The 18,093-nt window shown below is 43.2% G+C and overlaps 1 protein-coding gene and 1 non-coding gene across 2 annotated transcripts; both read right to left on the bottom strand.

Annotated features, from left to right (window-relative positions):
- Positions 1 to 1,998: 1,998 nt before the first annotated feature.
- TRNAI-UAU (transfer RNA isoleucine (anticodon UAU)) lies at positions 1,999 to 2,072 on the bottom strand. The gene has a single exon. It is a non-coding gene; the product is annotated as a tRNA-Ile (tRNA).
- Positions 2,073 to 2,534: 462 nt separating this feature from the next.
- Positions 2,535 to 5,704, bottom strand: LOC123056366 (GDSL esterase/lipase At1g71691). The gene is made up of 3 exons (XM_044479912.1): positions 5,219 to 5,704; positions 3,339 to 3,712; positions 2,535 to 3,248 (listed from the first exon to the last, which is right to left on the bottom strand). Exons 1-3 carry the CDS (start codon positions 5,577 to 5,579, stop codon positions 2,772 to 2,774), a joined length of 1,212 nt encoding a protein of 403 aa, XP_044335847.1. The 5' UTR covers positions 5,580 to 5,704; the 3' UTR covers positions 2,535 to 2,771.
- Between the last annotated feature and the right edge of the window lie 12,389 nt (positions 5,705 to 18,093).

Genomic DNA, 18,093 nt, shown 5'->3' with positions numbered 1-18,093 from the left:
CTTCGATCTTGTGGGTTAATCTCAACAACACGATTCGATGTTAGCCGAGAAATTTGCCGCGAGACGCGAGAGAACTAGCTCATGTGATTGGTGATGATTCTAATCCCCAGATAGCATTTCTCACAAAAAAGAAGAGTGTGAAAGTACACACGATGAAAAGTACTGTAGGTGTTGATATATACAAAAGGAGGCATGTGGAAGTTTTATGTAAGTGGTGAAAAAGTGCAGCCAAAAATGCACAAGCGTTGCCGTTGCCCCCCGATCAAAGATCATAGGTTTTCACCCTGGAGATGTTAGTCGAGAAATTTGCCGCCAAGAACTAGCTCATGTGATTGATGATGACTCTAATCCCTAGGCCTGGGGGTCGATCTCAACAAAGCACGAGGAACTAGCTCGTTCAATTAGTTTAAAGTTGTCGCAATCAAAATAATCTACCATGGCTTCGATCTTGTGGGTTAATCTCAACAACACGATTCGATGTTAGCCGAGAAATTTGCCGCGAGACGCGAGAGAACTAGCTCATGTGATTGGTGATGATTCTAATCCCCAGATAGCATTTCTCACAAAAAAGAAGAGTGTGAAAGTACACACGATGAAAAGTACTGTAGGTGTTGATATATACAAAAGGAGGCATGTGGAAGTTTATGTAAGTGGTGAAAAGTGCAGCCAAAAATGCACAAGCGTTGCCGTTGCCCCCCGATCAAAGATCATAGGTTTTCACCCTGGAGATGTTAGTCGAGAAATTTGCCGCCAAGAACTAGCTCATGTGATTGATGATGACTCTAATCCCTAGGCCTGGGGGTCGATCTCAACAAAGCACGAGGAACTAGCTCGTTCAATTAGTTTAAAGTTGTCGCAATCAAAATAATCTACCATGGCTTCGATCTTGTGGGTTAATCTCAATAACACGATTCAATGTTAGCCGAGAAATTTGCCGCGAGACGCGAGAGAACTAGCTCATGTGATTGGTGATGATTCTAATCCCCAGATAGCATTTCTCACAAAAAGAAGAGTGTGAAAGTACACACGATGAAAAGTACTGTAGGTGTTGATATATACAAAAGGAGGCATGTGGAAGTTTTATGTAAGTGGTGAAAAGTGCAGCCAAAAATGCACAAGCGTTGCCGTTGCCCCCCGATCAAAGATCATAGGTTTTCACCCTGGAGATGTTAGTCGAGAAATTTGCCGCCAAGAACTAGCTCATGTGATTGATGATGACTCTAATCCCTAGGCCTGGGGGTCGATCTCAACAAAGCACGAGGAACTAGCTCGTTCAATTAGTTTAAAGTTGTCGCAATCAAAATAATCTACCATGGCTTCGATCTTGTGGGTTAATCTCAACAACACGATTCGATGTTAGCCGAGAAATTTGCCGCGAGACGCGAGAGAACTAGCTCATGTGATTGGTGATGATTCTAATCCCCAGATAGCATTTCTCACAAAAAAGAAGAGTGTGAAAGTACACACGATGAAAAGTACTGTAGGTGTTGATATATACAAAAGGAGGCATGTGGAAGTTTTATGTAAGTGGTGAAAAGTGCAGCCAAAAATGCACAAGCGTTGCCGTTGCCCCCCGATCAAAGATCATAGGTTTTCACCCTGGAGATGTTAGTCGAGAAATTTGCCGCCAAGAACTAGCTCATGTGATTGATGATGACTCTAATCCCTAGGCCTGGGGGTCGATCTCAACAAAGCACGAGGAACTAGCTCGTTCAATTAGTTTAAAGTTGTCGCAATCAAAATAATCTACCATGGCTTCGATCTTGTGGGTTAATCTCAACAACACGATTCGATGTTAGCCGAGAAATTTGCCGCGAGACGCGAGAGAACTAGCTCATGTGATTGGTGATGATTCTAATCCCCAGATAGCATTTCTCACAAAAAAGAAGAGTGTGAAAGTACACACGATGAAAAGTACTGTAGGTGTTGATATATACAAAAGGAGGCATGTGGAAGTTTTATGTAAGTGGTGAAAAGTGCAGCCAAAAATATAAAAGGTGCTCCCGGCGGGGCTCAAACCCGCGACCTTCGGCTCATAAGACCAACGCTCTAACCAACTGAGCTACGGGGGCTGCTTTTGATATTTATGTCTCATTTCCCTATTAATTCTTTCTTACTACAAATAAATGAATTTGTAGCATTTCCTCGTTAGTTGTCCAGCTGGCCAGGCTCCCGTTCCACCAAGTTCCAAGAGAACCACAGCACCGCCCGTGGCCTCCGCAGAGATCAAATAGAAAAACCCAAGCACCGTAGCAAATTCACCGGACGATGCCGCGGAGCTACGTACTGTAGACACGGCGGCAGTGATTAAAAGCTCTGCGCCGTTTCCTGTAGCGATATAAATCAAGCCATGCACGCGCGTCGGCTCCGTAATTCCGTATCCCCCGCGCGGCCACGAGCTAGCTACGGCAGATGAATGCATCAGCAATTCAGCATTGCGTTTGTCTTGCAGTACGTCTGTACGCGGTACTGGCCATCACTGGCTTTAGCCTGTGCATTACGCATAAGAACAGTTGCAAAGAAGATAAAAAATATCTCAATCAAACACCGTGGCACTAGAGGTGCTCGTAATTACTAATATAATTACTTAATTTATCATTAGAACGACGACAGCCACAGCACCATTGAACGATCCTTACACTACACACTCATATGACTGATCGATCAAAAACAGACACACTGAACTGAGCACACGGTACTCCAGACCTAATCTGGGAATTAACTCACAGAAGAACACTGTCACGTAGCTAGCTAGCTAGTACTCCTAGCTACTACGGCTGCCACGCGGCGAGCTGCTGGATGTTCATGGGGTAGGCGAGGTCGGTGCCGCCGGAGTAGGCGGCCTTGCCGAGGAGCACGTTGACCCTCTCGGTGGGGTGGAAGGCGTCCCAGAAGATGTAGGTGTTGCGGTTGGGGCAGGGGCGGAGGAAGGGCAGGCAGGTGATGACCCCGCGGTTGCGCCCGATCCCGCAGCACCCGCGGTCCACCACGCTGAAGCCGTAGTTCCAGGGGCTCCGCAGCACCTCGGAGATCATCTCGAAGTTGTCGATGTAGATGAGCTTCGCCCGCGGGAGGTTGGCGTTCAGGGTGTCCACCATGCCCTTCACCTTGCTGTTGAAGGGCGCGATGAGCTCGTCCACGTCCGGCGAGCACATGTTGGTCGGGTTCCGCGCCCGCATGTTGGGGATGCACGCCATCGACCCCACCCCCGCGATCACGAACCTCCGGGCCCCCAGGTTGTACAGGCTCTGCGTTCGTCCATGCATGCATGTCCATTAGTCTGTTGTCTTCAGAGACGATGCAACTTATACTAATTACTTAGAAGAATCATGGCTTACGGTGAGCTGCTTGGTGTAGTGCTGCACGAGGAGGGTGGAGTACTGGTCGCCGTTGTACTCGTTGCGGGTGTTGTAGTTGGGCATGAGGTAGTTGTTGAGGTAGTCGTTGCTGCCCATGCCCACGTAGAAGATGCTGCGGCCCAGCGAGGAGGCCAGCTTGCTCGCGCCGATCTTCCCCTTGATCTGGTTCAGCGTCGTCTGGAAGTTCTTGATCTGCTGGTTGAACGGGATGCGCCCCACGAAGTTCTGGCCCGTGTTGTCCAGGATCCCGGCGGCGGCGGAGGCGTAGTTCACGCCATGCAGCGCGCCGGCGTCACTGTCGGCGTTGGAGGCCTCGTTGTTCGACGGCAGCAGGGGCAGCCCCAGAAGCTCAGCTGCATGCATGCACAAACACGTCCAGAGTTAATTAACTGCTCGTATAATCCACGGTACGTACGTTCCGCCAAGTTGTCCATTGTTTGCGGTAACTAATCATGTTTGTACTGTACAGTAACTAAGATTTGTTACAGTGGCAGCCCCTGGTTAGTTTTGTGGTGAATTTTTGGCGGAGTATTTAATTACCACCGTAGTAGTACTATACATGGCGTCATGTCCATAGCCTGGCCAGGGTCACATGGAAACATTGACGACGCCACCATAGTGGTAGTGGTACAGGTTTTGACTGGCCGAATTCATCGCGTCATGTGCACTGTATGTGTTGAATCAATGGGACGGCATTATGATCCCGGAGGAAATCGAGTACCGCTGTGCTACACTATTACTAGCAGTACTGGTGTGGAGTGTCTCACTCTCTTTTCACTCTTCTCTCTTCCTTGAATGAGCACATGGAGGAGGCGGGTCAGTAGTTATTACAGTCAGTGCTGGTACTGGGCTTCAAGCTATGCTACCATGCTAGTGGGATCTCAGTGCTTATGTACTGAGATTACAGCTGAACTAATCATTTTAGATTTTGTTTGCAAGGACCATGCATGCACTATGCGTTGCATGATTTGCTTGGATTTCCCTAAACAGTAGTACTCGAGTGTGGATTTCCATTGGAGTAGTACATGCATGTAGGCTTTCAGTGTGGAACTCACACTTGCATATATGAAAAACGGAAAAACAATAATTGCATTGCTTCTTCAAGGGGTAAGAAAAGGAGAAGCAACCTAGCCTAACATTTTACACAATGAAATTCTAGCCAGTCAATAATTATGGACTGAGTACATGTAGATATAGAAACCCTGAGGAATGTACCTGCATATGCATGCATATCCAACTCCATCAAACCAGCTAGAATCTTTAATTAACTGAGGAAACCAGTAGTGCTTGCATAGATACTCCTTGTGATTTGTGAAACATTCTTCTAAGCTAGTGATAACGACTTCCTTGTGATTTGTGAAACATTCTTCTAGGAACAGATAGACTAAGCCCACTCCATGTGTTTGTGCATATAAAAAGACTAAAACACATCAAAGGGCCATGTATATTCCCTTTCTGGAAACAAGTCCAACATGGAAATGACTATGAGAATGACAGAAAAACAGCCGTGCGGTGTGGTGCACCATGCGCTGGATCACGGGTTTCCTGACGCTCTAGCCTCATTGCATTATTCTCAATATGAGTAGCTCATTCTAGGATGTACTAAAATTAGCAATTTCTACTCAAAAGAGGCACTATACCACTTCGCCAGCTGATTTGCTATTTCTGCAGGCAACAAAATGGCTCGATTTATACGTGAAAATAACGCATCGTATGCTACCGGCGGCAATTTTATGACTAGTTTTTTTCTGATGAGAACACTAAAACTTGCTGAAGAACTCAAGAAGTACTCCTAGTAGCTAGTAGGAGAGGAAAATGGCCATGAGAGCATGCATGCGTGGAGCAGCGCACGGACGTACCTATGGCGTCGACCATGGTGTAGCCGTTGGAGAAGCGGCCGGTGGGCCCGCCGGCGAAGTCGATGCCGTAGGGCAGGTAGTTGGCCTTGGCCAGCGACGTGAGGTCGTTGTTGTTGCCGTTGTCCGTCAGCGAGTCGCCGAACACGAACATGGCCGGCACCGACGGCCCGCCGCCGCCGCCGCCCGTCGCGCCGGTGCCGGCGCCGCTGGCCCCTGCCGCGTCGCCGGGCCCGTTCGGGAACGTGAAGTTCCACGGCGCGCGCGGGAACAGCGGCCGCGGGAACACCTGCGCCGTGGCGCCGCCGCACGCGAGGAGCACCAGGAGGAGCACCGTCGCCGTGGGCGTGGAGGAGGCCGCCATTGGACCGACGTGGAGTTCCAAGCTTGGCTAGGTGGTTAGTAGGTGCCTAGGTGTGTGGCATGCAAGACGGAGCTAGGCAGAAAGCAGGGTGCGCAGTGTGGGAGAAGAGGAGCGTCGTATATAGCAAAGGGGGGAGCGAAGGGGAGAGGGTTTTGGGGTGGTTGGTGGGTGGATGAGGGAGGGAGTAAATGCGGCTCCTGCCATTGCTGCCATGGAGATGGAGAGAGTAAATGGGGCTCTGTTGGGGCGCGTGCTCGAGGCTACGCGAGCCATGGCCGACAGCAGCTGGCGGGGTGCAGCGTGCCGTGCCTGTGATTTGTCAAAGGAGTATGGTTTTGCGCTTCTGTGGGTATGGGCCTACGGAACGGGGGAGTACGTGCTCGGCTAATAAACGGCTTGCTGGGCAGAGTACAGTAGATAAAGGCCCGGACATCAGGACTCTGATGGGGAAGGCCGTTTGGGTCTTCCATCTCTCACGCATCCCACTATCATGGGCCAGCCCGAAAAGGAGGCGTTCGCTCGCTCAGGGACGAGCCGGTTTCCCCGGTTCGCTAGTCATGGTTGACCGGTGACTTTTTGAGAAAATGCGGTTTAGAAAAATCAAGTTTAAGAAATGAAAAAAAGATAAATTTTTTAAAAAAATCACGAATTCGAAAAAAGTTTGCGAATTTGAACAATTTCATCAATTTTACAAAAAGTTCACATGTTTGAAAAAGTCCATCTACTTTGAAAACAGAGTTCTACAATTTTGAAAAAAATGTAAATTTGGAAGAAAAAAGTACGTGGATTTGAATATATTCATGCATTTGAAAAAGTTCGATGATTCAGATTTTTTTAGAAATTTGAAAAACTTTCACATATTTAAACAAAATCACGGACTTGAAAAAGTTTGGGCATTCATATAAATAAATAAATATAAGAGAATAAAAGGAAAAGGAAAATAGAATAAAAAACTGAATAAAACCATCCAGAAAACCTGAAAAAAGAAAGAAAAAAATGGTCATAAGCTTCTAGAAGCTTCCCGAAATGAGTCGGAGGCTTCTAGAAACTTCACAAAACTGGCTGGGTAACTTGAAACAGCGTCATTTGCGGTCGAAGAAGGGAAAATGGGTTGAGCCCAGGTGGAGGAGGGGTTGTCCACCAGTTTGCAGTTTGCACTGTAACCGGTGTGTGGAGTGCCGAATAGGGTTTGGGTTTTGTCTCATGTCTCATGTCTCCCCTTCCGCGCTTGCCCTAGTGGGATGGGCCAATATAGCGGTTTTAGAACTTTCCATGCCATTTTTTTTTCTGAGTTTTACTTTATCTATTTTCCTATGTGATTTCTCTATTGGTTTTCATCAGTGTTGTTTCTAGGGGTTTTTTCATTCTTATTTAAAAAATACTTGTCTACTTTTATTTAAATACATTTTGAACATTTTTTCATATAGGTTGAAGATTTTCCAGATACACGTTACATTTTCTAAATACATGGTGAATATGATTTGCAAATGCGTGCTGGATATTTGCAAACTGTACATTGAGCACTTTTTTAATACACGCTTAACATGTTTAAACACTTGTTTGAACATTTTTTTAAATGTTGTGAATATTTAGTGATGTGCTGCAACATTTTTTTAATGGAAAAAATTATACATTATGAACATTGTTCTAAATTGTGCAAAACATTGTTTACATTTCATGATCAATTTTTTTAAATGTAATGAAACATGTTTGTAAACGTGCAAACATTTTATATCTTGAACAATGTTTCAATTGTACGAACATTTTTTTAAAATTACATGGAATTATCTTTACATTTTCATGAACATTTTTTAAAATGTGTAATTATCATATTGTTTTAAATGTGTGGAATTTTTTAATAGTATGAACATATTTTTTGAAATGCACAATCATTTCTTTCACACTGCATGAGCAATTTTTAAATGCACGATGAACATTTTTAATAATTTAAGTGAATACTATTTGAAATATATATATTTAAGAGGAAAGAGAACAAACTAACTAGATACGCGAAGAGCGAACAAAGCTAAGCAAAGGAATGAACGCTATTTGACTCCGTTCTCGCGATGCTTGAGGCGGGGCGTACGTTGTCTCACGTCAAGCAAACCATAAACATGTCAAAGATTTATGGCATTTCTCACGGCTCATGGCCTTAGCTACGCATGACAGTATTTAAGGGTAATCTTCATGAATCTGTTTGGGTGTTTGTGTGAGGGGGTGGGGTAGTAGTTTGCATGAAGGTCCGTCACTTTAGTCATGCCTAATAATGCAATTGCATAAACTTGTTGGACTAGGTCTCTTCACATGGAACTCCTTTGGTTCAATGACAATAGCGGAACCCTTCACATTCGTATCGGCACATATACCCACATGAATAAATATCGAGTGAACCTGTTGTTCCCGTTTGTTATTCCCTTTGCTTCGTGATACTTCACAAAACTCGAGATGAGACTTATCGACATCCATGTGAGGCAACACTTGCTCACTATGCTAGTCATCCTCGTTATCAGTTTTGTTATCTTTTCTCATTCCCGTGTTCCAGCATCCTTGCGACCAAGTCACGCCATGTTTGGCCAAAATGATGGATATTGTGATATCGAGGGGACCCTAAAAATATCTCTCCATCGTTGAAAGAGAAAATCACAGGTTTGAGCTATCAAGTCCCTTGTCATACTTTTTCAATGCATCTGAAAGTTGTCGTTATGATCACCCAGTTATGGTGACGTTTGACAGACCTCAAAGTACATCATATGGTATTAAGTTACTCGATGCTCCCGTGGTCTAAAAAATTGAATTGGTAGTGGCCACTTGACTAATATGTTTTTTAACACAGTACAGACGCAAGCGCTTGTACATACGCGCATACACTCGCCCCTATGAATGTACACACACCCTACCCTATGAGCACCTTCGAGTGATTGAACCGGCATATCATCACTAGTAGAAAAAGGGCCATTTGTCCCGGTTCGTACGGGCCATTTGTCCCGGTTGTTGAACCGGGACTAAAGGGTCGTTACTAAAGCCCTAGGCCTTTAGTCCCGGTTCTTACACGAACCGGGACAGATGGGCCTCTACGTGGCCGGTGCGGCGAGCTCAGGCAGGAGGCCCTTTGGTCCCGGTTGGTGGCACCAACCGGGACCAATAGGCGTCCACACGTCAGCAGCTGGCAAGAGCTAAGGTTTTTGTTTTTCTAAGGGATGGTTTAGGGGTTTTGAGGGGTTAATTTAGGTGTTTCATATATTGTGTTAGCTAGCTAATTAATAGAGAGAAGTGTCCTCTCTTATCTCCGTGCTTGGTCGACGCTATGTACTATACGTATAGAGAGGACTCGACACGCTAGCTAGTAAGTAAATGAAGGAAACAGAAGATCGTCATGAACATATGCATACAGAGAGATCGAAGTGATATCGACCACCTCTCCTTCTCTGAGAGATTGGTCGAACAACAAGTTTTCGTATATCTAACCGACGCTACTGGCTACATATATACAATATAAGATCTCTTACAATATAATCTCCTAATTATATATGAACTCAGGGTCCACATGGTATTCTCCATCTTTATTGATCACGTGGTCAAGAAAGAATGCCGCCAATTCCTCTTGAATTGCTCGCATACGATTTGGTGGTAGGAGTTCATCCCGCATCCGAAACATCTAATTTGAAGAAGGGGGTCAATACATATATATGAATGAATGAAACTCAACACAAATGATGGTAATAAAATAAAATTATGAATATTATTGCTTACATACTTCATATTGTTTTTAAGTGTAGCCCGCTCACAGGTCGTGTGGCGGATGGACTCGCAAACGTAGTATCCACAATAATTATTCCCGGCTTCCTGCCACAACCACTTTACAAGAAATAGAGGTCAATCAAATTGATAAGCAAGCATGCTAAATGGTATTGATGAAACTAGCGCTTGAATCACTAGGAGATGCGCGGAAAATGCTAGTAGTGCTTACTTTCGGGTGTTTAAATTACAGCTTCTTCGGCAGTCCCGGAGCTTTTGAGGTGAATTTTTTCCAAACCCTGCCAGACAAAGAAAACAATTACTTGATATCAGGAAATGAACGAAGTTGCCAATATGATGCGATAATGATCGATTTAACTTACTTCTCGAGCATTTGAGTCATGTCTGCATACTCCTGGGGATCTTTTCGTCTCGAGTCTAAGACGGTTACTAGTCCCTGCTCAAGCTTAATCTCTAGGAGAATATAGTGGAACCTACGCACGCATACATAACTCATCAATTACATTACTATAACCTCGAATAATAAGGGAAACCGAATATGCACAAGAAAGTAACACTCACTTGAAGTTGTAAGGAAAGAGTATTATAGCTTTGTTTTGATTTAATACCAACGATCGTAGCAAGTTGGCCTTGGTATCTTTTTCATGAAATTCAACCGTATATGCATCTATGAGATTTGTGTTAATGAACCCAATATCATCGATTTGTTTTTTCTTCAATTCGACGATCTTCAATCTGCATAATATAGTGAGGATAATTATAAATACATGCAATGAAAGAGCTGACCTATATAGAGAGAGTTAATGATAGAAGTAGTACTTACAGACAGTAGCAAGTGACCGTTAATTTATCCAGGGCCTTCTGATTGAAAAACTAGAAGAACTCCTCAAATGGAACATTCAACAGATCAATTCCAACGAGGTCGTGCTCCTCTTTAACTCTCAGCGTCAAAATATTCCTCCCCCCAGACTCTCTGCAGGTTTTCATGTACCAATCATGGAATCTTCGCATCATCGTTGTTAGAGATCTTTCATCTTTGACGAGAGGCTTCCCGTACTCGTATCTATGTTCGTCCACCTCCAAGAAATCATAATGTACATCGTAGGGCAGGTAATCTCCAAGATTGGTATAACCGGGCACCATCCTTGGATCATTAGCGACGATATCGCTAGACACCTTGAGCGGGGGGCACGATTGGTTCGCTTGTTCGCCGAGCTGGGCAATTTTTTTTCCTAGCTCGTCGTTCCGCTAACCTTTGATCACTGACAGTACTTCCCGACCGCTCTGCTTCGATAAATGACCTTTCAATAATGCGCTCATAGTTGCCTTTCGGAGGAGACTTTGGTGGTTTCTTCAGAGCATCCATAGTGCGCTTCGCTTTCAACGGATCTATCTTCTCCTCCGGAGGTGGATGTTTCTTTACTTTCACCCCTTCAAAGAAGTTCGTCACTTCGGCTCGCATGATCTTCACGTTTTCCTCCAGGGTCCTCTCATATGGTAATTTCTCTAGAGTCTTCAGAGAAGGACCGAATCTGTATTGCCTACCGCCTCTGGCTGTACTGCTAGACGTCGGAGCAGACGGAGCGGCTGCAGCTAACTTCTTTCCTTGCTTATGAGGCGGAGGAGAAGGACTACGGCGCGCCGGAGCAGCGGCGGGTCTCTTCCGCCCTTGCTGACGAGGCGGAGAAGGAGGAGGCTGGCTGCTCGGGCGCGCCGGCGCAGGCGGAGAAGGAGGCGGAGTGCCGCCACGCGCCGGAGAAGGAGGCTGAGTGCCCTGGTCACTCCCCGGAGGAGGAGGCGGAGTGCCCTGACTCGCCGGAGGAGGAGGAGGAGGAGGCGTCTGATACGTCCATTTTGCATCATGCTTTTATATCGATATTTATTGCATTATGGGTTGTTATTACACATTATGTCACAATACTTATGCCTATTCTCTCTTATTTTACAAGGTTTCCATAAAGAGGGAGAATGCAGGTAGCTGGGATTCTGGGCTGGAAAAGGAGCAAATATTAGAGACCTATTCTGCACAACTCCAAAAGTCCTAAAACTTCACGGAAGACGTTTCCAGAATATATAAAAAATACCGAGCGCAAGAAGTTCACTAGGGGGCCACACCCTGCCCACGAGGGTGGGGGCGCGCCCTACCCCCCTGGGCGTGCCCCCTACCTCGTGGGACCCCTGGTGGCCCTCCGATGACCATCTTCTGCTATATGAGGTCTTTCGATGAGGAAAAAATCATAAGCCATCTTCTCGGATGAAACTCCGTCGCCACGAGGCGGAACCTTGGCGGAACCAATCTAGGGCTCTAGCGGAGCTGTTCTGCCGGGGAAACTTCCCTCCGGGAGGGGGAAATCATCGCCATCGTCATCACCAACGCTCCTCTCATCGGGAGAGGGCAATCTCCATCAACATCTTCACCAGCACCATCTCCTCTCAAAACCCTAGTTCATCTCTTGTATCCAATTCTTGTCTCCAAGTCCGGGATTGGTACCTAGTGGGTTGCTAGTAGTGTTAATTACTCCTTGTAGTTGATGCTAGTTGGTTTATTTGGTGGAAGATCATATGTTCAGATCCTATATGCATATTAATACCCCTCTGATTATGAACATGAATATGCTTTGTGAGTAGTTACGTTTGTTCCTGAGGACATGGGAGAAGTCTTGCTATTAGTAGTCATGTGAATTTGGTATTCGTTCGATATTTTGATGAGATGTATGTTGTCTCTCCTCTAGTGGTGTTATGTGAACGTCGACTACATAACACTTCACCATTATTTGGGCCTAGAGGAAGGCATTGGGAAGTAATAAGTAGATGATGGGTTGCTAGAGTGACAGAAGCTTAAACCCTAGTTTATGCGTTGCTTCGTAAGGGGCTGATTTGGATCCATATGTTTCATGCTATGGTTAGGTTTACCTTAATACTTTTGTTGTAGTTGCGGATGCTTGCAATAGAGGTTAATCATAAGTGGGATGCTTGTCCAAGTAAGGACAGTACCCAAGCACCGGTCCACCCACATACCAAATTATCAAAGTACCGAACGCGAATCATATGAACGTGATGAAAACTAGCTTGACGATATTCCCATGTGTCCTCGGGAGCGCTTTTCTCTATATAAGAGTTTGTCCAGGCTTGTCCTTTGCTACAAAAAGGATTGGGCCACCTTGCTGCACTTTATTTACTTTTGTTACTTGTTGCTCGTTACAAATTATCCTATCACAAAACTATCTGTTACCACTTATTTCAGTACTTGCAGAGAATACCTTGCTGGAAACCGCTTATCATTTCCTTCTGCTCCTCGTTGGGTTCGACACTCTTACTTATCGAAAGGACTACGATAGATCCTCTATACTTGTGGGTCATCAAGACTCTTTTCTGGCGCCATTGCCAGGGAGTGAAGCGCCTTTGGTAGGTGGAATTTGGTAAGGAAAAATTTATATAGTGTGCTGAAATTTACTGTCACTTGTTACTATGGAAAGTAATCCTCTGAGGGGCTTGTTTGGGGTATCTTCACCCCGACCAGTAGAGCAAAGAGTTGCTCCTCAACCTACTGAACCTACTGAAAATGAAAATGAAAATGTCTGCTTTGAAATTCCTTCGGGTATGTTAGAAAAACTGCTAGCTAATCCTTTTGCTGGAGACGGAACAATGCATCCTGATGAGCACCTAATATATGTTGATGAAGTTTGTGGATTATTTAAGCTTGCAGGTGTACCCGGAGATGTTGTTAAGAAGAAGGTCTTCCCTTTATCTTTGAAGGGAAGATGCATTGACATGGTATAGGCTATGTGATGATACGGGGTCATGGAACTACAAACGATTGAAATTGGAATTTCATCAGAAGTTTTATCCTATGCATCTTGTTCATCGTGATCGCAATTATATATATAATTTTGGCCTCGCGAAGGAGAAAGCATCGCTCAAGCTTGGGGGAGGCTTAAATCAATGTTATATTCATGCCCTAATCATGATCTCTCAAGAGAAATGATTATTCAAAATTTATATGCTCGGCTTTCTGATAACAATCGCACCATGCTCGATACTTCTTGTGCTGGCTCTTTTATGATGAAGACTATTGAATTCAAATGGGATTTATTGGAAAGAATTAAACGCAACTCTGAAGATTGGGACCTCGACGAAGGTAAGGAGTCAGGTATGACACCTAAGTTTGATTGTGTTAAATCTTTTATGGATACCGATGTTTTCCGTAAATTTAGCACTAAATATGGACTTGACTCTGAGATAGTAGCTTCTTTCTGTGAATCTTTTGCTACTTATGTTGATCTCCCCAAGGAGAAGTGGTTTAAATATCATCCTCCATAGAAGTAAAAGTAGCTACACCTATTAAAGTTGAAGAAAGACTATCACTTATAATGATCCTATTGTTCCTACTTCTTATGTTGAGAAACCACCTTTCCCTGTTAGGATAAAGGATCATGCTAAAGCTTCAACTGTGGTTCGTAAAAGCAATATTAAAACTTATACACCTCCTGAGCAAGTTAAAGTTGAACCTAATATTGCTATTGTTAAAGATCTCTTGGCTGATAATATTGATGGGCATGTTATTTATTTCTGTGATGAAACTGCTAGAATTGCTAAACCTTGTGCTAAAGATAAACCTAGACCTGTGGTAGGCATGCCTGTTATTTCTGTTAAAATAGGAGATCATTGTTATCGTGGCTTATGTGATATGGGTGCCAGTGCTAGTGCAATACCTATTGGCCTATATAGAGAAATTATGCATGATATTGCACCTGTTGAGTTAGAAGATATTGATGTCACAATTAAACTTGCCAATAGAGATACTATTTCACCAATGGGAATTGTTAGAGATGTTGAAGTCTTGTGTGGGAAAACTAAATATCCTGCTGATTTTCTTGTTCTTGGTTCCCCACAAGATAGCTTTTGTCCCATTATATTTGGTAGACCCTTCTTAAACACTGCTGATGCTAAGATAGATTACAAAAAGGATGTTGTTACTATCGGTCTAGAAGATATGTCTCATGAATTTAATTTCTCTAAATTTAGCAGACAACACCGTGAAGAAGAATTACCTAGTAAGGATGAAATTATTGGTCTTGCTTCTATTGCCGTACCTCCTAGTGATCCTTTAGAACAATATTTGCTAGACCATGAAAATGATATGTTTATGAATGAAAGAAGGGAAATAGATGAAGTATTCTTTAAACAGGAACCTATTCTGAAACACAATTTGCCTGTTGAAATCCTAGGGGATCCTCCTCCACCCAAGGGTGATCCCGTGTTTGAGCTTAAACCGTTGCCTGATACTCTTAAATATGCTTATCTTGATGAGAAAAAGATATATCCTGTTATTATTAGTGCTAACCTTTCAGAGCATGAGGAAGAGAGATTATTGAAAACTCTGAAGAAGCACCGTGCTGCTATTGGGTATACTCTTGATGATCTTAAGGGCATTAGTCCCACTCTATGTCAACATAAAATAAATTTGGAAGAAGATGCTAAACCAGTTCGTGATCATCAACGACGGCTGAATCCTAAAATGAAAGAAGTGGTAAGAAAGGAAATACTAAAGCTCCTTGAGGCAGGTATAATCTATCCCGTTGCTGATAGTCAGTGGGTAAGTCCTGTCCATTGTGTCCCTAAGAAGGGAGGTATTACTGTCGTTCCTAATGATAAAGATGAATTGATTCCTCAAAGAATTATTACAGGTTATAGGATGGTAATTGATTTCCGCAAATTAAATAAGGCCACTAAAAAGGATCATTACCCCTTACCTTTTATCGATCAAATGCTAGAAAGATTATCCAAACATACACATTTTTGCTTTCTAGATGGTTATTCTGGTTTCTCTCAAATACCTGTGTCAGCCAAGGATCAATCAAAGACTACTTTTACTTGCCCTTTTGGTACTTTTGCTTGTAGACGTATGCCTTTTGGTTTATGTAATGCACCTGCTACCTTTCAATGATGCATGATGGCTATATTCTCTGACTTTTGTGAAAAGATTTCTGAGGTTTTCATGGACGATTTCTCCGTCTATGGATCTTCTTTTGATGATTGCTTGAGCAACCTTGATTGAGTTTTGCAGAGATGTGAAGAAACTAATCTTGTCTTGAATTGGGAAAAGTGCCACTTTATGGTTAATGAAGGTATTGTCTTGGGGCATAAAGTTTCTGAAAGAGGTATTGAAGTTGATAAAGCCAAGGTTGATGCTATTGAAAAGATGCCATGTCCCAAGGACATCAAAGGTATAAGAAGTTTCCTTGGTCACGCCGGATTTTATAGGAGGTTCATTAAGGACTTCTCAAAAATTTCTCGGCCTCTGACTAATTTATTACAAAAAGATATACCATTTGTCTTTGATGATGATTGTGTAGAAGCATTTGAAATACTTAAGAAAGCATTGATCTCTGCACCTATTGTTCAGCCACCTGATTGGAATTTACCCTTTGAAATTATGTGTGATGCTAGTGATTATGCTGTAGGTGCTGTTCTAGGGCAAAGAGTTGATAAGAAATTAAATGTTATTCAATATGCTAGTAAAACCCTAGACAATGCTCAAAGAAATTATGCTACTACTGAAAAAGAATTCTTAGCAGTTGTATTTGCTTGTGATAAGTTCAGACCTTATATTGTTGATTCTAAAGTAACTATTCACACTGATCATGCTGCTATTAAATATCTTATGGAAAAGAAAGATGCTAAACCTAGACTTATTAGATGGGTTCTCTTGCTACAAGAATTTGATTTACATATTGTTGATAGAAAGGGAGCTGAGAACCCCGTTGCAGACAACTTGTCTAGGTTAGAAAATGTGCTTGATGACCCACTACCTATTGATGATAGCTTTCCTGATGAGCAATTAAATGTCATAAATGCTTCTCATACTGCTCCATGGTATGCTGATTATGCTAATTACATTGTTGCCAAATTCATACCACCTAGTTTCACATACCAGCAAAAGAAAAAGTTCTTCTATGATTTGAGGCATTACTTTTGGGATGACCCACATCTTTATAAAGAAGGAGTAGATGGTGTTATTAGACGTTGTGTACCTGAGCATGAACAGGAACAGATCCTACGCAAGTGTCACTCTGAAGCTTATGGAGGACACCATGCTGGAGATAGAACTGCACATAAGGTATTGCAATCTGGTTTTTATTGGCCTACTCTCTTCAAGGATGCCCGTAAGTTTGTCTTATCTTGTGATGAATGTCAAAGAATTGGTAATATTAGTAGACGTCAAGAAATGCCTATGAACTATTCACTCGTTATTGAACCATTTGATGTTTGGGGCTTTGACTATATGGGACCTTTTCCTGCCTCTAATGGTTATACACATATTTTAGTTGCCGTTGATTACGTTACTAAGTGGGTAGAAGCTATTCCAACTAGTAGTGCTGATCATAACACTTCTATTAAAATGCTTAAAGAAGTTATTTTTCCAAGGTTTGGAGTCCCTAGATATTTAATGACTGATGGTGGTTCACATTTTATTCATGGTGCTTTCCGTAAAATGCTTGCTAAGTATGATGTTAATCATAGAATTGCATCTCCTTATCACCCACAGTCTAGTGGTCAAGTAGAATAGAGCAATAGAGAGCTCAAATTAATTTTGCAAAAGACTGTTAATAGATCTAGAAAGAATTGGTCCAAGAAACTTGATGATGCATTATGGGCCTATAGAACTGCATATAAAAATCCTATGGGTATGTCTCCGTATAAAATGGTTTATGGAAAAGCATGTCACTTACCTCCCGAACTAGAACACAAGGCATATTGGGCTATTAAAGAGCTCAATTATGATTTTTAACTTGCTGGTGAGAAGAGGTTATTTGATATTAGCTCACTTGATGAATGGAGAACCCAAGCCTACGAAAATGCCAAGTTGTTTAAAGAAAAAGTTAAAAGATGGCATGACAAAAGGATACAAAAGCGTGAGTTTAATGTAGGTGATTATGTATTGCTATACAACTCTCGTTTAAGATTTTTTGTAGGAAAACTTCTCTCTAAATGGGAAGGTCCTTACGTTATCGAGGAGGTCTATCGTTCCGGTGCCATAAAAATCGAAAACTTCGAAGGCACAAATCCGAAGGTGGTGAACGGTCAAAGAATCAAAGAATCAAACATTATATCTCAGGTAATCCCATAAATGTTGAAACCAATGTTATTGAAACCGTAACCCCGGAGGAATACATAAGGGACACTTTTCGGAACGTTTCAGACTCCGAAAAGGAATAGGTATGTGGTACGGTAAGTAAACCGACTCCAAAACAATTTTAAGGCTACATTTCTCCGTTTTGGAATATTTAGAAAAATAGAAAAATAAGTAGCAGTCCGGGAAGGACACGAGGCCTCCACGAGGGTGGAGGGAGCGCCCTACCCCCCTAGGCATGCCCCCTACCTCGTGGGCACCTCGTGCTCTTTCCGGACTCCGTTTTCTTACACGACACGTATTTTGGTCGGTAAAAATTCATTATATAACCTCCCGGGGGTTTTGACTCCCGTATCATGCAATTATCCTCTGTTTGTGTTTCGAGTTGTTGCTGCTGTAGATTAGAGCAAGATGTCTTCGCAAGAGTCAGTCGGGGAGAGCCGGGTGTCTCATCCGGCACCGAGATCAATGACAAACAACAATGTTGACCTCTTTGGGCCAGCAACGGAGGAAGAGATGGAGGCTGATTTGAAGAGGATAGATGCCATGGAAGAGGATCAAGAAGTCACTTCCCGCTTCCGAGCTGGATTCACAATGGGAGAACTGCAGAGCTCGGCTATTCCA

This window comes from Triticum aestivum, chromosome 1A, assembly GCF_018294505.1.
Source record: "Triticum aestivum cultivar Chinese Spring chromosome 1A, IWGSC CS RefSeq v2.1, whole genome shotgun sequence".
NCBI lineage: Eukaryota > Viridiplantae > Streptophyta > Magnoliopsida > Poales > Poaceae > Triticum > Triticum aestivum.
The sequence above is the reverse complement of the archived record's forward strand: the minus strand, read 5'-3'. Positions and strand labels throughout refer to the sequence as shown.